This window comes from Nanorana parkeri, unplaced genomic scaffold (genome assembly GCF_000935625.1).
Source record: "Nanorana parkeri isolate BGI_ZX_2015 unplaced genomic scaffold, ASM93562v1 scaffold20, whole genome shotgun sequence".
NCBI lineage: Eukaryota > Metazoa > Chordata > Amphibia > Anura > Dicroglossidae > Nanorana > Nanorana parkeri.
In genome coordinates, this window is record NW_017306288.1 from 703169 (window position 1) to 729403 (window position 26235).

Consider the following 26235-nt stretch of genomic DNA (forward strand, 5'->3'; position numbering starts at 1 on the left):
GGAAAGTGATCTGGAGAGTTTGATGACCCCGGTGTTTTTAAAGATGTATTTTTATCATGCATGGTCTTTGCATTGCACTGCTGATCAATAAGGATTTTCTGTTTAGGTAAATCAGGCCGTCCCCCCCAGATGTCAGTCTTGCAGGAATGGTACTATGATGTACATGACAGGAATCCAGAGGGGTTTAAAGAATGCTGAGAACCTGTGGTTTTTCCCCGTCTGTGTCCCAGGGAGGTTTTCACTTCCTGTCCCGTTGACACAATAGGAAGTGAGGAAAATCCTCTTAGTGGTCACCAGAAAAAGTGTCCGTTAGACGATTTCCCCTCCTATTCCTGTTTTGGTGACAACGCAAAAGTGTGTTTTCCCACCTCTTTTATTGATCACTACAACACATAGAAGGTGAATCTTACCAGCATGGTCACAGATAGCAGGAATAATCTGCCAGGGATTCTAATCCTTCCAAGCTCCATCCAAAGCTTTAGATTTTTTTGACACACCGTCATTGCCTCTGATTTTGTTTTCGTTGGCGTAATATCTTTTTCTTTGTCTCTGCTATGACATCACAGGGGTCGCTGAGGTCTGATGGGAGAAGGGATCCAAGGGGGCCTCTGGTGTCACTTCCGCCACATGCAGGTCACCTGATTGGATTTCAGTGAGATGGTTTTTAATGGTGACAACGCTGTTAACACTTCTCCTACGGCTGACCATACGTGTAGGGCTGCAACTAAGGATTATTTTTATAATCAATTAGTTATATATTAGACTATATTTTCGATTAATCAGATTAAAAAAATTAAATACCTTCCTCAATTAAAAAAAAAAATACACAAATTCAGTGTTACAAATTTTACTTCAGAATAAAGCTGCATGCACAGTATTTTGCAAATGCACTGCACTGGAACGCATGGCATTGCGGTACCGTGTGGTCCAGTGCTGGCGATCATGTGGGTGGTGCGTTTGGGGTGCCATTGAAATGAATGGCACTGCAACGCACCTCCCGCAGCTGAATTTGTCAGGCCAAAACCGAGCATTGCTTTTTGTTTTTCTTCATATATATATATATATATATAGATAGATAGATAGATAGATAGATAGATAGATAGATAGATAGATAGATAGAGATATATATATATATATATATCATAATTGTATTGTAAGCATATGGCGCTTGAAGAGCTTCAGCCCGGGAATGACAGCTGCCAGTGGCGAGATTCCGCAGACGGCAGCTGAATGTAAATGCAGTAGGTAGTGAGCTGGTGATATAGTCAGCCTGCTATTGGCCATTTCAAATTGCAATAGCCCATGGCAGGTTGGCCATTTCACCCGCCCACTGCTTGCTGTGCCCTTCTCCCAGCATGGAGGAGAGAACTAGGGGATCCAACTAACTAATCGATAATGAAAATAGTTGACAACTATTCTAATTATCGATTAGTTGGTTGCAGCTCTACATACATGCATCAGAATTAATTCCCGCAGGATACAAAGATCCCCCCCCCCAGCCCCAATACATGCTAAACAGTTTGGATGGAGGAATCCCCACTGCCAGCTATTGTATTCAACAGCCACTGCTCAACTGGCTGCTGAGTACCCAAACAGGGCATGCATGTGATGGGGGCTGAAATTTTGGCTGACTCAGCAGTGTCTGGCCAGTGTGTAGAGGATGACAACCCTGGGGTGTGTACCCGGAAGACCCTACATCCCCCTCTTAGAGGAAGTTCCGAGGGCTACCAGCACAATCCGGTCTTTTTTTTTTTCTTTGCAGAAGAAACCCGATTTTTGTTAATTCTGCAGTTATAAATATTTTGTAACCTTTTACATAATATATATGCAATTTTTTTTTTGTTGGCTTTCGTGCATGGTCCTAGCATTGCACTGCTGATCAATAAGGCACTTTAGCTGGGAAGCATGGCAGATTTGATGTTTAGGTAAATCAGGCCGTCCCCTCCAGCAGACGGAGTCCAGCAGACTATGACAAAAAGTGAGGCTAGTTACCACCAATGCATTCAGTTCCAGAATGTTTAAAAAAGAAAAGTACTGCATGCGTTATCTTTTTCTGGCCTGGAAACCATTAACACGCATGTAGACACATGCAAATGTACCATGCTCATCTCTAGGACTTCTCTAGAGTCTCTCCCATCCTCTGGAACTCTTTACACCAACTTGTCCATTTGACGCCCACCTTGACTGCCTTTAGGCATTCCCTAAAGACTCATCTCTTCAGGGAAGCCTATCCCACCGCAACCTAATCACTCAAAGGTCACGTTCTCAAACAATTCATCCCCACACAGCTACCTCCTCATGTATCACTTGCCCCTCCCTTTTAGATTGTAAGCCCTCACGGGCAGGGCCCTCCTTACCATCTTGTCTTGATTTGTAATGTCTTCCTTATATTGTAAAGCACTGCACAAACTGTTGGCGCTATATAAATCTTGTATAATAATAATACTCAATACAAGACAAGATGGTAAGGAGCGCCCTGCTCCTGAGGGCTTACAATCTAAAAGGGAGGGGGAAGTGATGCATTAGGAATTCATTTCAGAAAAAAACGCACATACGCCTGTTTGCAGGAACGCATCCATATCTGGACTGGAGATGGTGTGGAGAAGCCCGTACGCTGGAGCTACGCAGGAGATTATTTTTTTAGTAGTGTATTTGTGATTCTGAAATCACTAGAGATTAATCACGAGGTGGAACAATTGGATGGAGGAAACGGCTACTCATGGAGTAAGTTACAGAAGTGGCTACTTGTAGCAGTCATGGTTGGAGGTTTGGGCGCTCATGCGAGATTGATTGTTACTATATGCTACTTGTGTAGCTTCTTTCACAGATAACCGTTCCTTCCATCAGTTGCGGTTCTTGTAGGTTTCTAGTAGCACCACTCAGCTGCTACAATTCTCCTGTGAAGCTCTAGCACAGGGGTAGCCAAACATCTGTCCTCCAGCTGTGGTAGACCTACAAATCCCATCATGGAAGTCATGCCTGTGGCTGTCAGTCTTGCAATGCCTTATGGGCCTTGTAGTTCCACAACAGCTGGTGGGCTGAGGTTTGGCTACCCCTGTTCTAGCATAATCGGGTGATTACTAGCATCTCTAGGAGACGAGAGACAACATCGTGCAAGGGCCTGGCTAACCCCGTTCACTTCATTTACACCCAATCAGGAAGATCCCTATGGTATATAGTTGTTTGCATGTGGAAGTTTGGTGGCTTAATCAGGCTTTTTATTCAATTTTTCTCAATATTGCACAGCAGACATCATCATCTCGGGGTCTGAGTTCATTTCTGAATAATCAGATTCCTATATGTATGGACAGGAAGTTAAAGGAGAACTATGGGGTCAGGGCTTTTCCCCATAGTTCTCCTTAGGGTAACGGGAGGACACAAACTAGCGTCCTCCCGTTACCCTAAGCTCAGTATACCGCGAGCTACAGCTCGCGGTATACTGAGACGCCGGAGCGGATCCCGACATCAATGTCAAGATCCGCCCAGCTGCGTGAGTGACAGCTGGCTCTGCCTATCTAGAGGCAGAGCCAGCTGTACCCGCCCCTCCCCCGTCCGTTCCGCCAGTTAGCGCTGGCGCATCGGAGGGGGGAATCCAGCTCCTCCCCTCTCACGGCAGAGAGCCGTGACAGGATCGAGAGGTAAGCGAACGCCGGTATATGTTTGCTCACCTCCCAATCTACTGAGCCGACCTGTGACAGTCTCATTGTCACAGGTCGGCTAGAACTATGAGGTGAGTGAGAAGCACTCACCTCATAGTTCTCCTTTTTAAAATCCAGTTGATAGATCTGATCGATCTTTGCCCTGCTATTAAAATGTCATGTTTAGCAAACCATGTGAGCAATGCCATTCACACTGTGAAGCTGAGGTAAGCAAACTCCAGCCCTTCGGCTGTGGTGACACTACAAATCCCATAATGCCTCTGGTAGTCATGCCTGTGGCTGTCAGTCTTGCAATGCCTCATGGGATTTGTAGTTGCACAACAGCTGGAGAACCAAGGTTTGCCTACCCCTGCTGTAAGGCCTCATTCACTGGGGGCGTGTTGGCCCGTACAGCTGCTTGTCATGAAGGGCTTCTTGTAGATTACGGGCCCTTTCATTGTGTCTGGGAGCAAGGTCCAGGTCTGCATTGCTCTGGGATTTGCGGCTTTGCAGGGGGTTAGTTGTTGTCTTCGGGCAGGCTGAAAATCACTTATCTCTACAAGTTTCTGACTGGTTTGGCCTGCCAGGTGGAGGTGACAGGTTCCTCCAACAGAAGGATAGGCCCGGCCCTGCTTTTCTTTTCTTTTTATCACCACCCATTTAAAGAACTTCATAAAGACAACTTGCCCAAAGGCATTTCTTTTCTCCAAAGGCGGAGAATGTATACCGTGTTCTGGGAAACTTTGCTGGCGTTAGCAGAGTGGGCCAACAGATACTTCTGACGTAGACGTAATTATATCTCCAGAAGGCTGCATAGAAAAATGAAGAGGTTTTGGTGGCTTATGATTTATCCATGGTAGACACATGAATGTGGAATTCAGGAGCCGGTCTGTCCAATCCAGGAGCCAGCTACACCGACAACAACTAGAGCACCTCAAAAGTTAGGCCCGGGCTGTAATTTTTAAGGAGCATCGGCGACCTGGCTCCTGGCATATGTCTAGCCCTTAATGAAAGAATCATTCACACTGTGTCCTTTTCACACCAACACACTGCCTTGAGGTTGCTTGTGGGGCACAAAATGTGGTCATGCTGCATTTTTCTAGGCATGCTGCATTTTTTTGCACTGTGCCGGTTACTGCACCACAGCTGAGCTGTGCAACTATAAATGAATGAAGTGTCACTTTGACATTTCAATAAAGTTTAAATAAACAAAAAGAACAAAAATGGTTGCTTTGTGTTTTATTGTAACAGCGCAAGGCACCGCCAACTTAGAACAAATGCCAGGCCACGCAGTTTTAGTGTATGAGCCCTTAAAAATGCTAAGATATGCAGTGACCGGTGGTAGTCAAGATTTTATCCGTCATCAGATGGAAGTGGTGCAATTTAAGACTTGTAGTGGGTTGATGAACTTTGCATTCTGTGTTTTTCCTTGTTATAGAGCGGATATATTGGCTTCTATAATAAATAAATAAATCAGTGTGCAAAATAGTAATAATCAGTAACCCAGAGCAACCTGACTTCATTGAGGGCCCATTCACACCATGTCCGCAGCCTCTCCAGACCAGATTATTCCCAGACCCAAAATGCACCCTAATGTATCCCTATGCTATTTCTGGCCTCCGTTCACACCAACGCAGTCCGTTCCGGACCAGAAAAATACTGCTTGTCCTATTTTGTCTGGTCTGGAACACACCTGTAAGACCATTTTAAGCAAAAACAAAATTCCAAACATGGCAAATTCACGCGGCAAAAACGCAATGCACTGTGTTCCAGATCTGGGTCGGGAAAATGGTGTGAACCTGCCCTGATAGTCAAAGCAGTGATTGTTGTCGTGGCTTAAAGTGTATGTATACCCCAGACTTTATTAGTCTTTAATAGCGTGGGGAAGAATTCAAACTCCTGCCAGTTTTTTCTCCTTCACTTCCTGCATGGTAAAAAGGTTGTCTCCAGGACAGGAAGTGAGGAGTAATTTCTCCAAGAGCAACACAGACAGAAGTAGAAAACTTTAGGTAGGGGAATACTAGAACCTTTGTTGGCTTTTTATTGTCCGTTTTTGTCAGCTTCACATTTTCCCTCTCTTCTTGTCTGCTAGTTGTCACCAGAACAGGAAGTGAGAGGAAATATTTCTAACAGAGCCCTGTAAGGCTGCAACAACTAATCGTTTAAATGAATAATCAATTATGAAGAGATGGATACCTTTTGTGTCCTCACTAGGTAGATTCACCCTTTGGTTTGTGGCTAATGTCTCAGAGACAGAAAGTTATGGGAGGAAAAACATTTTTACAGACGTCACCAGAACCCAAGTGAGGGTAAATCATCCAACGGGGACAACTGTACCAGTGCGGGGAACTTCTCACTTGGGGTGATTTTCTCTTCACTTCCTGTCCTGGGAACGCTCTACAAAAGATATATATGCTGTCAAGGGTTTTCTTCCCTACTCCAAAACTACAAAATAACCAGTTCTCTTACCTACTCCGTATGAACTTTAACACAAGGATAGGATTCTTTATATTCAGCCATGTGACTGTCGTTTTTAAATCTCATTTTACACAACTAAGAATAATTGTCCCTTTTATGTCATAGGGATCCTTATCCTGGTGTTAGCATTGTCAGTTGAGCCCTATTGCATTGTTAATAAGGAGCAAGAAAGAGGTTTCTTCTTTCAGGAAGTATCATCGTCTTCTGAGCATCACTTGTGGGTACAATACAGTTCACAGTCCTAAATACAAGCTCTGCTACGCTGAAATGGTCAGACCAGGGAGCCTCCACCTTTCAGATTTGAAGAGGTCTAAAGTTGACCATACACTTGTAGATTATTCATGCAACCTGTTTTACAAAAAGTCAGAACATTCAATAATGCCGTCAGAGACTTGACGAAGGTCGTTGGGGAAAAAAAAAATGGAAGGTTAGAATCTGATTAAACCCAATTTTGAGCCTTCAACTATAATTGAAATCAATTGTCAATTTCACTCTATTCACTATTAGAAAATTGAACAAATTAGGGATGTGCTGATTCCAAGTATTTGGGTGAATACTCGTACTTGCCCTATTGCTCCTGGTTCCTATCCCGATACCGGAACTTCCCTTATCGGGAATCTGGGCGGCCGGCCAGCTTCCTGATTGGCCAGGAAGCCGGCTACATGCTCCCTCGTCACCACGAGTACGCGCCCAAATGCTCCTGATTCCTACCCCGATACCGGAACTTCCCTTATCAGGAAGCTGGGCGGCGAGTCATTACACGCCGCCCAGCTTCCTGATTGGCCAGGAAGGTGGCTTCATGCTCCCTCGTCACCACGAGTACTCGGCCAAATGCTCCGATACCGGACTTTAAAGTCAGAGAAAGATGTCCTCTGGCCAGCAGTGCCTTAGGGGAACATGGAGCCGGCTTCCCAGCCAATCGTGAAGCCGGGCGGTGTGTAATGACTCGCCGCCCAGCTTCCTGATTGGCCAGAAAGCCGGCTCCATGCTTCCTTGTCACCTGGTGACGAGGGACCATGGAGACGGCTTTCCGGCTAATCAGGAAGCCGGGCGACGAGTCATTACACTATGCCTGTTTTCTCTAATTGGACTTTCAGTATCGGTGCATCCCTATAACAAATGATCCTCAAAAGTATCAGTAATTGGTATCGGCGAGTACTTGAGTAAAAGTATCAGTACTCGTAGTACTGGGTCTGGAAAAATTGGTATCAGTTCTTCCCTACCAACAACCTAAGTTGCCTATGGTCTTTAGATATCAAGCAACCAACAATCAAAGGAGGCAAATAGCGTGCAACCGAATTTATTGTTATGGATTGAACCTTTACAGCTCGTAAAATATTCATAAGCTTTTAAATGTGCTGTTATGCAGCTCTCTGCGTTCTGACAACGCTACATATTGGAAACGGCACCATTCAATAGAATCTGCTGAAACATTTACAGATTTGCAAAATGAATGTTGCTGCTTTTTTTTTTTTTCTTTTGCGGAGAGCAATGAGTCTTCTGTGAGATCAGAGCTTGCAGTGGTGGGGGGAGGGCTGCTTGATGGATGGGCGAACGCAGACAGGTAACATTCTTGGTCTGTCTAAATTACTGCTTCCTGGTGTACTTCTCTCCTCCCCCACTGCTCTGGAGCTCCCCCCTCCCCCCCCATTCACACCTTGGGGACATTCCAGCCTCTACGCTCCGGGCCCCTTTAGTAAATTGTAGGCCTGTCAGGAAGTGTCCAGTTAGGGCAGACCCCGTGCTTCTTACTTCAGCAGTCTCCTGATAATTGCACAAGAAGGAAAGGTTTTTTTCTGAGAACAGGAGATCAATGCATTGATAACCGAGAAAAATCCAATCTGTTAACCAAACCCATAAACTCTTCTGGTTTGAGTTTTGGTTAATATTTATTTAAAGTCCTTCTATACATAAATGACGCTTTTGTCCTTTTATGTAAAGAGGTTTAGCAATATGAAATGTAAAGAGAGATTATCAGACCTGCGTATGTTTCAAGTTGGAATAGATCTAGAAGGCACACTTTGAGGCAGCTCAGTTTTTATGAAGTGGAGCTTGACCAGGTGGCTGCTATGGGATCTGGGTGTGGAAGGGGCCCCTTTAGGTTGTTGAGGCAAATTTAAACCTTGATCATTAAGGGTTGGAGTGGTTGCAGTCTACAGTGTAGAGATGACTTCAGATGCACAAGAGGAGTCTTTGGGATCTTGACATCGTTAGTCACATTATGGTGTTACTATGGGGCCCCATGATCTGTAGTTACAGCCCTAAGCTTGCCCCAGTGTTCTGCTGCTCCTTTCACTTTCTAGTCACAGGAAGTGGGCGGGGAGAAGACCAGTATGTGAAAATAAAACTGCAGCAGAGAACGATCAGGTCTCCCTGGCAGGGGCTAGCTGTGTTGCAGAGATGTGTAAATGTCAGTACTGGATGGACAAAGCATTTGGCAAGTAGAACCGCTCACTTTATTTGGGTTTCATATTTGTATTTAGCATTCTATTAAAGAAGAACTCCGGGGAAATGTATTTTTAACCCTTGTAGTGTGGCTGCCCCGGCACTGCAAGGGTTAAGTGCTCATTTTGGTCTAGGGTGCAAAATAACAAAGTTATATTTGCCTGATCCTCCGAGCTGGCTTGCTCTTGGACTGGTCCCTGTCTCGTCTTCCGCTGCAGTGGTCTAAGATCCTGTAAATCACTACGTCCAATACACAGTATATAGGACGTGAGGACGCCGAGGGACATAACATCGCTGCAACGGAGGAGGAGACAGGCTGGAGCAAGTGACCTCACAGTCAGCAAGTAATAGAAAGTCACTCGCACTCCAACCTGATTCTTAGTCGATGTTTATTGACCTCAGTAGTGTCACATTGTAAAAAGCGACATTTCGGAAACCACATGGTCCCTTCTTCAGGCCCCTTCCCCGATATCGGAGGGTACAATCCGGTCAGTGGTGCGATGGGACCCCTTGATTATTGGATTATTGCTCTCACAGTAGATCGGCTCCAAGGATCGGGTGAGTACAACTTTGCAATTTTCCTCCCTAAACCAAAACAAGCACTTAACCCTTAAAGTGTGGGGCTAGCCCCACTGCAAGGGTTAATCATTTCCCCCAGAGTTCTGCCTTAAGGCAGGCCATTTATTTAATCGGGCTGTCAGCACACCACAACGGATCTAAAATCGGACCTGTACTGTGTTATCCAACGCGGCACACCACAACATGGTGGTAGTGCGTTATCGTGCGGTGAGGTGCTGCATTGCAATTGCGTTGTGGTAATGTGCATTACTGCAACACATAGGTCTGAATGGGCCTTTACCGTGGCAGCTGACACAAAGCAATGCTGTACAACAAATCTACATAAATGTCAACTGACGTCGTTTCAGGAATATCATTTGTAGCTATTTAATATAATGAAGCTTTGTCTTTCTGCGTCTTTTAATATGAACCCATCATTATATTCACACTGGAATCACTCCGTCACTCGGCAACAATATTAAATCTCATTTTGTCTCTTGAATTAAATATAAAAAAATGAAATCAAGCTTGCTCATGTGACCCAAAGCCTAGGCAGGGGTCTAATTTTCTGTTACTATCAGTAGCATTGTGAGTGTTTAATTAGAGACTACACAAGTCCTTTGTTGTCAAACAAATCCCATCAGCCTTGTTACAAAGTAAGAGAATCCGCAGGAGGTGAAAGCCGAGCCCGCCTACGTAATGAATAAATATGGCCATCCCCACTTTTTACATATAACTTTAAAGTCTGCAAGGTTATTCAACGATCTACTCCTAAGATTATTTATATTATGCTGCTCTAGTTTACATTTAAACCTGGAAAAAAATATATAATTTTCATTTAACTCCAGACCATTTGTTTTAGTTTGGAAGAGAGAGAACGTTTCTGGCGTGTTTTGTGGGGCAGTGATTGCAGTAGGGAGATCTGTTCTCACTTCCTGTCCCTATGAATGATATGTCACCAGGACATGAAGATATGGACAGAAATTCTTCCCCACTCGCTACAAGACTTGAGCTGTAGATACCTGTTAAGCCCTGCTGAAGAAGGGTGTTATTTACGAGAGTTATAATGATAAAATAAATACTTCTAGCCTGTAAACCATTGGTGTAGCAAACTCCCCCCCACGCACACACCCCTCTATCAATGTATACCTGACAGAGACTTCAACCCTTCCCTGCTGTATCCAAAACCAAAGAAGAAGTTTTATCTAGAATTGGGCTTGATGCAATAATCGTAGAGGATCTACCTAGTATTTGAATTTTGATGAAACAGTAAATCTGATTGGTTGCTACGGCAGATAGCTCACTGTTTGCCCCAGTTTTTATATAGCTACACTAGTGTCTTAAAGTGTATTTCCACTTTTGCTGACACATTTGAGAAAACCCCTCTATATATGTGATGTGTTTATGTGTTCCCATCCACACAGCATAATAACAATGTTTTGTAAAAATGTTTTTCGTTTTTTATTTCTTTTATTAAAGGCTTTTGTGCAGAGTCCAGTCTACTTTGAGCAGTTTGAAGGTGAAAGTAGCTGGACAGACCTGAGCTTCATCTCATTAACATACAATTAGTGATGCACCAACTAGTATTGGTGCTGATACCAATTATTTGGGGGAGTACCTTCCCCAATACCCAAACTTCCAGCCAGAGCAAGATTTCCTCTGACTGGGGGGAACATGGAGCCGGTGATCGATCAAAACTACGAACTTATCGAGTTGGGGGACCGCATTACTTCCGGTTTCCTCAGAACTACGAGGTTTTTACACAAAACATGTTGTACACGAGCGCCATCCACGGCATTGCCCTATAGACATAGACCACAGCAATAAAGTAATAAAATTATGTAGGATGACAGTAAGCCAGCGCGTTCTTTATCTCAGGTGCCCCACTCAAGCGGCGGCCATATTGAGTGGGGCACCGGAGATAAAGAATGCGCTGGCTTACTGTCATCCTACATCATTTTATTACTTTATTGCTGTGGTCTATGTCTATAGGGCAATGCCGTGGATGGCGCTCGTGCACAACATGTTTTGTGTAAAAACCTCGTAGTTCTGAGGAAACCGGAAGTAATGCGGTCCCACAACTCGATAAGTTTGCACTTTCGACACATCACCGGCTTCCCGGGCAATCAGGAAGCCAGCGGCGATTAATGACCCAGCTCCTGGCTTCCTGATTGTCCGAACAGTCAACTCGATGCTGATTGGCTGGGAAGCCGGCTTTCCAGCCAATCTGCACGGAGACAGCTTTTCAGCCAATCAGGAGGCGGGTCATTACTCACCGCCCGGCTTCCTGATTGGATGGGAGGCCGGCTTAATGCTGATTGGCTGGGAACCCGGTTTCCGTAAAATCGGTATCAGTGCATCCCTACATGCAATGCTTCTAATGTAACCCTTTGTCAGGACAGACGGGGTTAAAATCTTGTTTACAGCTTATAATGAAATCTGCCAGCACAAGACAGACCGGGTTCATTAGAGTAAACATAACTTTGCACAGCCCCCTCCTTAACATTACATAGGGGGGAGCTCGGAAAGATTTTTAAGGAAGTAAAAAATTTACAAATTTGTTGCTTACATTTTTCCGTTCTGCTATGTGAATGAGAACATGTAACGAATATAAGATGGATATGATCCTAATTTTGCTGCAAAAGTGGAAATATTATAACACTAAACATTATGTTAACATTTTATTTGTTCTTCAGCTTTGCAGAAACGTTATAGTATTAAGGCACTGTTAGGGCCACGTACCAAACGCCTCACTTTTTGGCCCTTATAACATCACATGTGCAGGAAAAGTACACTCTGTGTTAAGTGTTGAGAAGTACCCGGTATATATTTCTTGTATTTCTTTCCTCCCCTTGGTATGTGTTGGGCCTCTTGACAAATGGTATCCATTTGCAAATACTGCCACTTGATTACCCGAGACTTGCCAAATGGCCCTTGTTGTCCTTGTAATGTTTGCTTCTTGCCAGTTCACACAGGCTGAAGAGTCCATTAGCCTCCACACACAAAAGGTTATAGTGAACCATTTGTTTGTTTTTACATAACAGAAGACTGGGAGCATAGTCTTGCACGGGCAGGTTGTTACATTTCCTTTTGGATCCGTTTAATGAAGTCTGTTTTGTTTCTCTGTTGTATTTTCAGTGAGTCAGATGGGAACCACAGCACTGAAGATGAATCGAGCAAAGGTCACGACGATCTGTCCCCAAATCCACTCTCCAACAGTTCAGATGGGATTTCCAACATCAACCTTTCCACTCAAGCCGACACCGTGTACATGCAACAAATTGGTAATAAAATCTCACTGAGCTCCCCTGGGATGCTGTTGAATGGAAGCTTGGTGTCCTCCAACCCTTCATCTGTCTTCTTAAACGGGGGCTCATTTATCCAAGGACCCAACGGAGTGCTCCTTAATGGTATCAATATGGCCAACTCGCAAACTGTGGCGCTCAATTCACCGAAACTGGCCTCCACCATTATAAGCAACGGTGCCCCGAACTCCGACCTTTTGGTGTCTTCTTCTGAGGATGTCAAAGTTCTGCAGACTGGCCTGTCAGATTCCTCCTCAACGTACACTACAAACCTCCAGTCCTCTTTCCCGGGCTTAATACCTCCCTCTGAAATTAAGGCAGAGGCCATCCAGCCCATCACCTCTCAAGATGGCGGAACAGTTGTTACATTCACCACTCCCATACAGATAAACCCCTACGGCATTGTGCACATACCCAATTCAGGAACAAACGCTCAGTTAATTAATGGAAGCATTGGATTCTCCACACTCCAGTTGCCCTCTGTCGCCGTCTCTCAAGGTAAATACATTATGTCAGAACACAATGTTCATTTATGAAATACGAAATCGGTGTTCCCCTTGATACACTTCAGTACCTCATTGTCAGAGTAGAAGGTGAAGCACAACCATTCCTTTGATGTGGGCAACGTGGTTTCCTTTATTAGAATTGGTCATTAAGAATCTGTAAGCATACAACAATGCACTTTTATCTCATTTCTTCTTTTTGAAAGGGAAGCTTTTTTTGGATTTGAGTCAGTTTTATTTACTTTAGGGTTACAACAGTTAACCTTTTTTATTTCAAATATTTTTTTCACTGTCTATATACAATCATTTACAAATAAACTTTTGTTACACATTTAAGGATTCTCATGGTACTGTGTAAGGATTCTCATGGTACTGTGGGTAACTAAAGTGTCACCACAGCAGAGCAGATTGCTTTGCAGATCAGATTGCCTGATTGAAATAAGAGAAATCATTCAGTTCTACCATCCATGTTGTTTAGCATTGAATCTCCCCTGCTGGCTGTTGTATTCTGACAGCTGATTGGCTGCAGTCTCTGTTCATTTGACAGTTTTGCACCCAGCTCCTTCAACAAGTCAATTTTTCGATTGTCTGTTGTTGAGCCAGATGATGTCAGCAGGGTCACCCATGAATTTTGCCTGATTCAGTAGGAAATGGCCGAAATTCAATCCATGTATGTCGAGCTTTAAAGTAGGGTTAAAGTCTTGGACTTTTATTACCTTAATGCATTCTGGTAAAAACCCCAGAACCTTTTTCTCCCCCAGTCCCCACCACACTTGTCAGCTACTCTAGTCTGCGCCGCCGGTCCCGAAGTGATCCTCCGGTCCCGAAGTGATCCTCCGGTCCCGAAGTGATCCTCCGGTCCCGAAGTGATCCTCCGGTCCCCGTATCTCCTGGTTGCAGGGGAGGATACTGATGGCAGAGGAGCCATAGGCTCCTTCTGCCATTAATCAAAGAGAGAAGGGGAGTGGCCTGCCACAGAGCTTTGTGTGTCTATTGACAGGCACCCGTGCCCAGCCACTTTGGGCACGGGTGCCTCCATTAGTCGATGGAGGCACCCGTACAGGGGGCGGTGGACGAAAACTGCGGGGACCCACTTGAAAACGAGGAATTAAAAGATTTTAAAGAAAAAGAACAGCCTCAGGCAAAGGTGGGCATCCCTATAGAAAATATATGGAAAAAAAAAGAGGGTTTAATATCGCTTTAAACTCCGTGCTCAAAATAAGTTGAATCGCTGTTGTAACTGGCTAAAGCTGGCTATACACCTATAGATTATCTGCAGATTTTCTATGGTCAGATGGAGAAAGTGCAACAGATTCCTCCATCTATGCTAAACTGTGTGGCTGGAGGAATCTCCCACTGGGCCAAGCTTCAGTATCTTGCTAGTTGGCCCCACTGGCTCTCAATATACTTGAACAATGTCTGCATCCAATCAGATTGTTCAGGTATTTTGAGAGCCAACAGGGCCGACTAGCAAGATACTGAAACTTGGCCTAGTGGGAGATTCCTCCATCCACACAGTTTAGCATAGATGGAGGAATCTGTTGCACTTTTTCCATCTGACCATAGAAAGTCTGCAGATAATCTATAGATGTATGGCCAGCTTTAGTCAGACTTCTTTCAACAAAGGTGAAAAGTCATTGTGTCAATGATGTGAAAGAAGAGATTAGCGCTCCACCTGCTGGCTGGAATGAAGACTACACAAATATACAACATTTCAGATTTAATCTTTTAATTATTGTTTTGTGAAGTCCTTCCTGTATTAAAGAAACAAATGTTTACAGAACTACCTTATATTCCTTTTGAAGCAGAAATTGACTCCTTAATACGTGATTTCTTCAGAGGATTGCTTATAGGGCCTACTTTCCTGGTGCTTGAAACTACCTGCAAACCTTTTTTTTTTTTTTCTTTTTTCTTTTTTAAGCTACCTGGGACCGCGAAGCTACCTGTGAATGTATTTCTTTTTGTTTCTATTAAACTGCATTTCATTGCAAGAAGTTGCTTTAAAGCGGACCTTTACCCATATCTTTAAAATAAGAACAAACATACCTATTAAAAATGTTTAGTAATGACAATCTACAAACACATACTGTACTTAGATAATTGCAGGCTTTGTATTCTTTGCATACTTTATTTCTCTTTTCTTCCCCAGTCTTCTGACAGCAGCCATGTTTACTAAGGGCAGATTACTAGCACCCCTTTTACTTCCTGATTTCTGGCACGTGATTAGGCATGTGACCATGCACCATTTCAGGGGATGAATATGCCTTTCACTGAGATCTCATGAGCTTACAGATGAGATTTCGCAGCAATGCTCTGCTGACAAGGCAATCCCAGGGTGCATTGCTTTGGCAAACTGAAGTCATTTTGCCTTTTCAAAGCAGTAAGTGAATGCTCTGCAAGTGTATTTCACAATCGCAGCATTTTACACCTGACATGTCTATGTTCTTATTAATCATCATACATAGAGAGATGCATTGGTAGAATTTGATTTTTGAGTGTAACGGTCCGCTTTAATAATCAGGTGTTGTAGTGTGTTACCTGCACTCCATACAACGATGTAGACCTTTCTCTATCCAAATAGCGTTGCTCGAAGTGATGACACGGATGGGGCCGTGTGTTTTCACGATATGGGTGAATCACCAGTACTCTCACAATGTGAAGTTCTTGTTCATTTTTATTGAACATGTGTCACATGGTTTGATCCATGCATGTGACGCATGTTCAATAACTATGAACAGGAATTTTGTATTGTATGAGTGCTGGTGATTCCTTTTCACTTTAATAATCAGATATTCTCTACAGGCCATTGCTTACCTTCATGTCAGATAACTGAGCCTGCAATGTTGGGGGGGATGTGTGCAGGCACCCCACCAGCATCTAGACACGGTCAGCGTTCCCCACTTGTCATAAATCACATGACCTGCGAGGAGAGCTCTTGAAATGGTAGTAGTGGTTATGTTTTTATGGACTCCATATACCACTGTGGTGGGATACAGGACACCCCAAAACTCTCTATCCCTATTTCAGCTCATCCCATTTAAAAGGAGTCTCAAAGTCGGACAATGCACTCCCTGTTTGTAGGCTGATGCATAACATAACCCTAGTGGTTTGAAGCCCTCTCAGAGTTGGAATAGTTGCACTCACCTTAGAGCTGCAGTGCCAGTCTCGACAGATCAAGCAATGCTCCATGCTTGTTAGGAACCCTTACCGGGTCCCCTTTTTCTGATGACTGTGTCCCTGGCCTTAGGTGAATTCTGGAAGGTATGCAGAACATTCATTCCAGGAAAGAGATTTCTAATCCTACTAATGAACCATACCCGTTCCATGCCACGTGTGGTCATTAAAAACAGTAGTGAAGCTTTGCATTCGTCTCTTTTATTTTGCAGCTGTTCAGCTTAGAGCTAAATATATCACGGCTGTACAGGAGGACTAATTGTATGGGTTTAGTTTAACTGTTTCTCTAATATTTCCAATATGTCTGGGGGTTTTCTTCCTCCATCCAAAGAAAGTTGTGGTTAGACTTTAAGGCTGGCCATGTGCAGGACATTTTTTCCCCATAGAGATGCAATCGTTGCAACTAATGGGCAATCTATAGAATATCTTATGGCTAACATAAAATAAATACAAGCTGTGAGAAACTGCTCAGAGAGTAGTGGTAGAAAGCTATAGTTGGGAGATGCATAATCCTGGGGTGGACAAATTAATTTGGAGTCCAGGAGGACTTTTTTAGGAGCCAGCTCCATTGACACCAATTAGAGAGAACCTCAAAAGTTAGGTGCCAGCTGTTATTTTTAAGGAGCACTGACAACCTGGCTCCTGGGATTTGTTCAGCTCTGTCCTAATCAATGTCTGCTGTTCAGTAGATGGCCGTGTAAGACAAGTGGCAGAATTCTACTGCTTGTGCAGATTTTGAAGCTGCACATTTGTCTTATTTAGGTGTCGGGGCCCTGTTAGAGTAGTGATCCCGTTGCTCACAGCAACTTGCCAGCAACAGAATCGCTAATAGGATTAGGGCTGCAGCTGACGTTTATTTTTAAAGGAGAACTATGAGGTGAGTGCTTTTCACTCACCTCATAGTTCTAGCTGACCTGGGAAAATGAGATCGAGTGGTGAGCGAACACATACCGGCATTCACTCACCTCTCGATCCTGTCATGGCTCTCTGCCGTGACAGGGGAGGGGCTGGATTACCCCTCCCCCGCTCCAGTGATGGACTACTAGTTTGTATTGAGATTGCAGTCCATCACAGGAGCAAGCTTGGAGCGGTGGAAGTAAAAAAAAAAAAGTGTGGTGTGCAATATAGTGAAATGGAAAGTGTAAAATTATACAGTACAATGCAGAATACCACCAGCTATAGAGGAATACAACAAATCCCAGCAATAATACATTATAGCTGGCGGTATTCAGCATTGCGCTGTATATAATGTATTTTTGCTGGGATTTGCTGTATTCCTCTATAGCTGGTGGAATTCTGCATTGCGCTGTATAGTCATTATACAGCGGCGCAATGCAGAATATACCACCAGCTATAGAGGAATACAACAAATCCCAGCAATAATACATTATATACAGCGCAATGCATGCAGAATACCACCAGCTTTAGAGGAATACAGCAAATCCCAGCAATACATTATACATACAAATGTACAATGTATTGCTGAGCTTTGTATTCCTCTATAGCTGATGGTACATATTCAGCCCAAAACACCATCAGCTATTGGAAATACAACCAATCACTATCCCAGCAATACATTTATACAGCATGTGGGGGAAAAGTGCAGATCTTGGGACTTTCAGTAGCTGCTGTTCCCCCATGCTGCAGTCTCCCTGCAACAATGTGATCATCTTGGTGGGCAGCGGCGGGAGAGAACTCAGAGCTGGGTGAGACGGGGAGGAGGTGAGGCATCACGTGTGTGGAGCTGTGCAGAGGGGCAACTAATCGAAAGCCAACTAATCGAGGATGGAAAACGTTGACAACGTTTTTCTTTCATCGGTTTTAGTCGACTTGGTCGATTAGTTGTTGCAGCCCTAAATAGGATCTCACACCCTTTGCTGCGGTGTCACTTGGTCAAATTGTAGATTCCCACTTGCCAGCAAGGGAGCAATAGCTGAGTGATACCTCACCAGCTAAGCCATCAAGATAGCGACACCAAGGGAACAGGTGAGTGGCTATACACTAGGTGAATTTCTTCTAGTTCTTGATGAACCAGCCAAAATTCACTCTGTAGGTGGCCCCGTCTGTCACTTCTCAGCCAACATCTTTGAATTGAAAAATCGAAGTAGCTGGGTGGAAAATCAGATGCAGGCACTGTTCAGGTATTTTGACAGCCAACTGTCAAAGTACAATAGCCGTGGTGGGAGATTCCTCCATCCACCCTGTCCTGTTAGAAGTTGAGCGAAAAACATCTAATGGTGTATACATGGCTTTTGTAACCAGATCATATGTGAGCACCAGCTGACTTGTGTAGTAATTGTAACACTGTTGTCTGTACAAGGTATTCAACTCTTGACTGTATTCAGGTTTCTGAATTTGCAAGCTCAACTAAAATATTTGCTTGTGAATTTAGGCTTCACATTTGTTGAGACTACATTGACTGGGTATTATGACCCTATGGAGGAGAGGTAGTCACAGCATTCAGGAATCAATCTGAACCAGGATCCATGGACCATATGTTTCCATTATAGACAGAAAGTTAGTGTTTTGGATATTGTGGGGATAGGGTTTTTTAAACACAGAGGCAGATACTAATAGGAAATCACTAGAACAGGAGGTAAGGGAAATGTTCCTGTGACATTTGTCTAAGGCTAGGTTCAGACCTCAGCGACACGCGATCATGTGCTAGTGCACAGCGGTTGCCACACGGCCCCATTGATTTCAATGGGGGTGACATCCGCGCTGAAATCACTTTTGTGTGTGACTCGTAGCTTGTTCAATTGCACGGCAGGAATCGCGGTGGGGAATCGCGGCGGGAAACCGCGCAATCCACCCGGCTTGACTGGGGTGTCATTAGAAAATAATGGAACCCAAGGCAATCGGCTGCGGGGGGGCAACTCTGGGACCGCGCGGCAATCCGCACGGTTTTGTGCACGATTGCCACGCGGGCAGGGGTCGCCAGGGTGTGAACCTAGGGTAGCCTAAAAGGGGAATTCCCTCACTTCTGGGGTTTTCCTCTAACTTCCTATTGTGTCTCCAGGACAGGAGTGGAAGAGAATTTCTTTCCACATTGAGGAACCCAGCCTTGGGGCAGCAGAGAGTGTAAATCCGGCCCCGGTTGTAACTTGTCAGCTGTGCATTTGGTATTTGTCTTGCAGAACTGAAATACAAATCATATGTTGGGTAGAGTTTACATTAGGGATGCACTGATACCGATACTAGTATCTGTATCTGTGCCGATGCCGAGTATTTGGGCGAGGATTCGTACTCGTCCAAATACTCTGATGCCTGGCCCGATACTTCCAGTATCAGGAAGCCATGCAGCGCACATTACACGCTGCCCGGCTTCCTGATTGGACGGGAAGCCGGCTCCATGCTCCCTCGTCAGGAAGCCGGGCAGCGTGTAATGACTGGCTGCACGGCTTCCTGACTGGTCGGGAAGCTGGCCAATCAGGAAGCCGGGCAGCGTGTAATGAACGGCTGCATGTCTTCCTGACCGGTCATGAAGCTGGCCAATCAGGAAGCCGGGCAGCGTATAATGACTGGGTGCACGGCTTCCTGACTGGCCGGGAAGCCGGCCAATCAGGAAGCCAGGCGCCGTGTAATGACGCGGCGCCTGGCTTTCTGATTGGCCGGGAAGCCGGCTTCATGCTCCCTCGTCACCTCATGACGGCATCCTGATTGGTCAGAAAGCTCCATGCTTTTTCGTCACCGAGCTAATCAGGAAGCCAGGTGGCGAGTCTTTACACGTTTACTGAATGGGACTTCCGGTACTCCATGTTCGGTATTGACCGTAAAAAAAAAAAAATCAGTACTCTATACCGAAATACTCGTACTCTATATCTGTATCGGTGCATCCCTAGTTTACATGTACAGGATGTATTTCCGCTGTGAATCTGGCTGATAGCATGGAATTTTACTCATTGCCTTCCTGGCTTCTGGCATTTGTCTGTTGGGCTAACTCTGTCATGAGCCGATCTATATTACTTATCACCTTTTAATTCAATTAACTTTGGTAATCACTGAAACGCTCTCTGTAATCTGATTCCTGCGTTCACCTAGTGACTAATGTGATTGAAAAGTAGAAATTCTTAGCATCGGTGACTCAGCAGCTGGAGCTGTAAATGGTTGGGGGGGACACAATCGTCAAACAACTGCTGGAGCTGAATAGGTCACTGTAATAAGATTAGAAACACGTTGCTTTATTTCTTTCTTTTAGTGCTTGTATTGCATCATTTCTTTTGTACCTTGTACTTGTTAATGACTGTGGGATTCTGTCAACGAACCCAGAACAAATAGTAATACATTGGGGTTAGTTTACTAAAATAGTCTGTTCAGTTTGCAAAATTCATATTCATTGAGGCTATTAAATGAAACAGTCACATTCACTAGAATTAACCAATGGTGTGCTAGAAACTGGACATTTGTGTGCAAAAAACAAAACAATGAACAATCGTAAATAAGGTAATGCTGTGTTCATTGTGAATATCCAATTAAGGCCCAGTGCAGACCTACGCAATCCGGGATTGCACGGTGCCGCAAAATGCAGGCCGCGATTGCCGCACGGACCCATTGATTTCAATGGGGTGACATCTGCGCAGCAATCGCAGAAAAAAGGTACATGCACTTTTTTTTTTTGCCAAATGCGACGTGCAGCTGTTTTAGCTGCGATCGTGTTTGGAAGCAGGGGCGGAATACCGCTCTATCCGCCCCGCGCGACTGGGGTGCCATTATTGTTGTTATTATTATTATTATTATACAGGATTTATATAGCGCCAGCAGTTTGCGCAGCGCTTTACAATATAAGGAAGACATTACAATACAAGATGGTAAGGAGGGCCCTGCCCGTGAGAGCTTACAATCTAAAAAAAAAATGGCACCCACAGCGCGATTGGTGAACACCTAGGCAACTTCCGCCCGCGCCGCAATCCACACGGAATCGTGCACCATTGCCACGCGGTGAGGTGTGACCTGGGTGTGCACTGGCCCTTACAAAGCAACTGTGATTCCTTGAGGGAGTGCGTGGCCCCTATGTGGCATTTTTGCAGTAAACAATTCTTTCTTTTCATTTGGAGTGCTGGTGACCTATCTTCACATTCGAGGTTTTGCACGACGCTATCCATGGCAGTCACTTCGAGCACCTATACTGTTGAAATTGGTCTCAACGCTGTATGGTGTTCAGCAGACCTCTTCTCCATCACTTTACATAGTAAACGGATATCTTTTATATAAATAAGTCTTTATTTTTTTTGCACTATGCGTACACAATACCAAAATATTATTAGCAGCTTGCATCAGATGATGTACCGTCTATAAAATGTAGTATTTAAAGGGTTATTAAACCCTCACTTGCATTTATCTATTGCTAGCAAGCAGTAGATGTATGCAAAAACTTTTTAATAAAAACCTTTTGAAACTGGTTTAAACTTACCTGTGTCTTCGCTGCGCGCTCCCGACCGAACATCTGAAGAGTCTCGGGCGGCCGCAAAGGATCTTGGGGCAGGCACATGCGCAGTTCAGATGTTCGGCCGGGAGATGAGGAGACTCCGTAGGACAGCAGAGAAGAGGAGGACAGAGGAGTCAGCGCTGGATCGGAGACCCGCACTACTGCTGGAGGGACAGCTGAAAAGGACGGGAAAGAAGAAGATGATCGAATAAAGAGGCATGATTTAAGTTAAAGTCCTGACACTAACATTGGGTGGTGGGGGGGGATAGCCTTTAATGTCACTTTAGCATCCAAAGATGAACAGCATTTCCAAAGATTACACCCATGCATAGAATGGATGGTAATCTCCACCCAAAATTACCACTTGCAAGGTCACCTCAGTGGATAACATTCTGGGTGTAAATAAGGAATAGCATCCAATATACTGCACCACTCTGGTTCTTCTCAATATCAAGCACCATGAGCCTCTAGATTTGAATCTAAACCAAGATCATGCAAAGAAAAAGAAAAAAAAAGCTTAATGCAAATAACCTCCCAGTTTATTAAAGAAACCCCGTCACTAACTTTGCAGTTTTTCTGTCCTGAAATTATTTTTGATTCATCTGCAATGTGCAAGTAGTAAATGAAAGTAAACTTTTGATTAGTCCGATTCCACGCACCCCCCTGCCCCCATATTCCTTTTGCAATGTCCTAGCTCTCTCTGCTTCTGGGGTGTCTAATCCCTCTAGTCTATGCTGCCTCGGCTTCTATAAGGGATTGGGGGATCATCATCTTCATACACTTTTCACATTCTGAGTGGACAGCCTCTGCTCCTTTAGTATATCAATCCCACTGATTGCTTATTTTCAAGACTGATCAAAAGCTTAATCCAAGTTACCCAAACCCGTTTACTTCTGCCGAAGTAAGTACTACAGCGGGGCAGTAACGGGATGTAAACAATATGCATGAGCTAGCGTTTACTACAGCAGGCTCTGGGCATTCCTGAAGAAGTGATGTTCCTGGGCACTGAAGTACACGCGTATAGCTTTATGAAATCAGTGGCACTCCATGCCAACATAAGTTAAACCGTTTATAAACATTTATAAGGCATGCATTTAAAATGAAAATATCAGAACTCTGGCTTAAAGTTTACAATCTAATTAGAGGTTTGTTTTTAAAATTTACATATTTGTTTTTAAATATTTATAACCCATCAAAATATTAAGCTGGGCATTGCAGAATACTTACACCATTCACTGCCTCCTGCAGGAACTATAATATACAACATCATACACGCAATGCCAATACCACCTACTGGATCCAGTTTAGGAGTGAACCAGTTAACCTACTAGAATGTTTCCACATTGTAGGAAGAACGTGAGCACCTGGAGGAAAGCCACACGTACATAGAATCTCCATGCAGATGGTATCATTGGTGGGAATTGCAATCGACACCCTTCTGCAGCATCACTTTACTCTTGCTCTGCATGGCCAAATGTTTTTGTGAAAACCTGACCATTACACTTGTATGAGCTTGTTGTACATCCCTTCCAAAACATTTATATGGTGTTGGCCTTTACTTTGTGGCTATTACAGCTTCCACACTTTTGGGAAGACTTTCCAAAAGAGTTTGGGGCCCCATTCATGCTGGAACAGAAAATGGCCTACACCAAAGTGTTGCTACAAGGTTGTAAGCACACAGTTGCCTAAAATGTATTTTAACAAGTTATAGGCACTGGACGTGCTACACTCGCCCATAAATAACTTAATCAAAGTACACAAGGAGCACAAAGTATGCCCTCTCCTGCGTAAATGATGCTCCTATTTGCTGCCATTTCCCACTGTAAAAATGACAACTGGTGTGTAAATAGCTGGTGTGTAAATACAGAAACTTCTGCTGTCAAGAAAATGTCATCTTACAGTGTTACTAAACACTGTTCACACACACAGTACATATATATATATATATAATATATTTATTGATAAGTAGTAAGCACTGTCAAAGTTATTGCTGAAACAATAGGCCCATAGTAGAAATGAAACAAAATTGAGAGCTGAAGTGGTTAAATCCTGTAGCATCAACAGCGGCCTTCCTTCACTGGAAACACTTGGATGTAATCATTTGGAGTTGTGTCAACATACATTTCTCCACATATGTGGGTGTAATGGTCAAGTGTTTATACAAAATGTTGGCCATAAAGTATATGTAACCAAGATGTTTGATTTTTCTGTGCACCTAGTAGTCAACAAAGGTTCCAATTTTAGTTACAGTAAATGGGGAGTCTAAGATGATTCTTAGGAATCATGAAGACGCAAGTAAATGCATCAACAACAATGACAAAGCTGTTTGCATTTAGTTTTCACCAGTTTGGGACTGGAGCAATACTTTTTCTGTACAAATCTGAATTTTTGGCTAGAAAACTGTTTACAACCCCCAACCAATTATATTTTTTCTAAAAGCATAGCCCCTATAGATTTAAAAAAAAGGTGGCTGTTTTTATTGTCGCACAGTATTTGTGGAAATCTTGATCAAATGGATGTTTTTTGGAAAAAATACACTAAAGGGTTGTGGTTGTGTCTGGTAAATAGATGCCAAACATGTCGGCTCTTAAAATTGTCTGCGCCCATGAAATGGAAAAAAAGAACTCTGGTACCCCAAATTTCCCAAAGGTTACATTTTAAAAGCCTTTATCAATTTTGATTTAACATTGAGGCTAGGTTCACACCTAGGCGACACCTCACCATTTTCTGATGGCACCCCGGTCGCGTTGGGCGGATCACGCACTGGCACTGCTATGCCTGATGAAGGGATCCTGTGTGGCCGCGAAAGCGCTTGTGTATTTGACATAAGTTTTGAATAAATTCACGATTGACTATCCTTGAAGGAGTCTGGTGTGCTGGTGAAATCTCTTTATTATCTGCAACTGGCGGCGCCATCCGCGGTCATTCCAAGCACCCTTCCCCATATTTGGGTTTATCCGGTGGGGAGTGCAACAAACCTTTCTCTTCATAAAACCCCATTGGCACCCCATTTAAATCAATGGGGCTGCGTGGCAATCACCCATTATGCAGGACCGTGCCATCCCGGGACGCGCGGCGTAGTGTAGGTGTGAACCTAGCCAAAGTGATGGCCCTAAAGATTATTGCCCTCACTCCAATGCTTGCAGTGATGTTTAAATCGGTCCTAAAGTGGATAAATAATGGGGGCCACTAAATCCCACTCTAAAGTTGCCATACACAGATCGACTGTTACTTTAAGATATGTGTCTTTTGATCTCCTCTTATGAAAGCTGAAATTGTATAGATATTCGAGGTTTTAAATGGTGTATTGTGCTCTGCTATATAGGCTTTTGGGCCAGAATCTAGTTTTTATGGGTTTTTGGAAGCTCTTTCACCTTCTGTACGTCTTTCCGTCATTGTGTGGTTTTCTGGAATTCCATAGTAATTGTTTTTCCATCCGGCAGAAAATAACATTGGCATTTTTAAGGTTTTTAAAGATTTTTTTCATAGCAGTATACTGCTCCATAAAGTAAGGTCAGTCATATTAATACAAGTTATAAACAAAAGGTTCAGATACAACCAAAGACAATCAAATTAGAAAATTGAAAGTTTTAGCATGCTACTAAAACTTAATCAAACCTGTACACATTGCAAACCCTTTTAAACAAACACTTAAAGCATTACCCTGAAGCTACTTGGTGTAAAGTTGAGTCTTGGCTCTGCCATGCACCTCTGCTGGTCCATTTCTGTGAGGGCCAACTGCATGGACTGATCTAAAGTTGTAGAAGGGGAGGGGGGGTATTATGTACCATTGTCATACAACAATGTGTTTATTAAAACCATAATTCTACCCAACATTTAAAATTATTTTTGATTCTGATTTTGGTGTTCCAAAACGACATTATTAAAGTGCACTTTAAAACAAATTACACTTAATCTTTAAGTCTGAGTCCTGTGTGATTGGCCTAGGCTGTAACATGGGAGGCAGGAAGAAGTCCAGAGATCGATGTAAGCTCCGACAAGTCAATTTTTAGCTACCACCTGCCTTTTTTTTCTTGGTCCTGGCAGTAAGGCAGAAAGGAAACGTGACTATATGCTGTTGGCAGGGGGTAGGGAAACCAAATGACCCTATCACTTTGCCCAGCATAGGCATAGCAAAGGATCGCAATGTTTTGCAAATCCAGTGCCATTGGCGCCCATGCGATCAATGATTATTTGTAAAAAAGGAAAAAATTGTAAACCTTGGGAATAAAAGGTGACCATTGTATGTACCCAGGCATTCAAAGTTTGTCCCAACCAGTCATTTTGGTCTACATCAGGGGTGTCAAACTAAATTTAATCGTGGGCCGCATCAACATTATGGATGCCCTCCAATGTATCTGTAAGACTATATAAATGTATGTAATCTTTATCATAATTGCCTCGGCATACGATTATCACTGGTTTTAGTAATAGCTTAATACCTAGATCTGAAAGTAGAAGTCTAGGAAATGGCCTGGAGGGCCAGATTTGGCCCCTGGGCCTTGAGTTTGACACATGTGGTCTACATGTTAATGCGAAGAGCACTATAAATAAAGTCATGTGAAATTAAAAAAAAGGATTCTTGTATAGTTATCAGAATGCAATATATTTTCAAGGTGTTTGTTCTTTTTAAATGTCCTGTGTTCATCTTGTTAGCTGCTACTATTCATACTGTGTTATAATGAATGTACAATATAGGGGGCCACAAC

The 26235-nt window shown here is 43.6% G+C and overlaps 1 protein-coding gene across 1 annotated transcript in view; it reads left to right on the forward strand.

Annotated features, from left to right (window-relative positions):
- SIX4 (SIX homeobox 4) overlaps nt 1–26235 on the forward strand; it is a 39067-nt gene that overhangs the window by 2303 nt on the left and 10529 nt on the right. The window contains exon 2 of the mRNA XM_018562059.1: nt 12258–12922. Coding sequence (XP_018417561.1) covers nt 12258–12922 — 665 coding nt within the window. The remainder of the gene's footprint in view (nt 1–12257; nt 12923–26235) is intronic.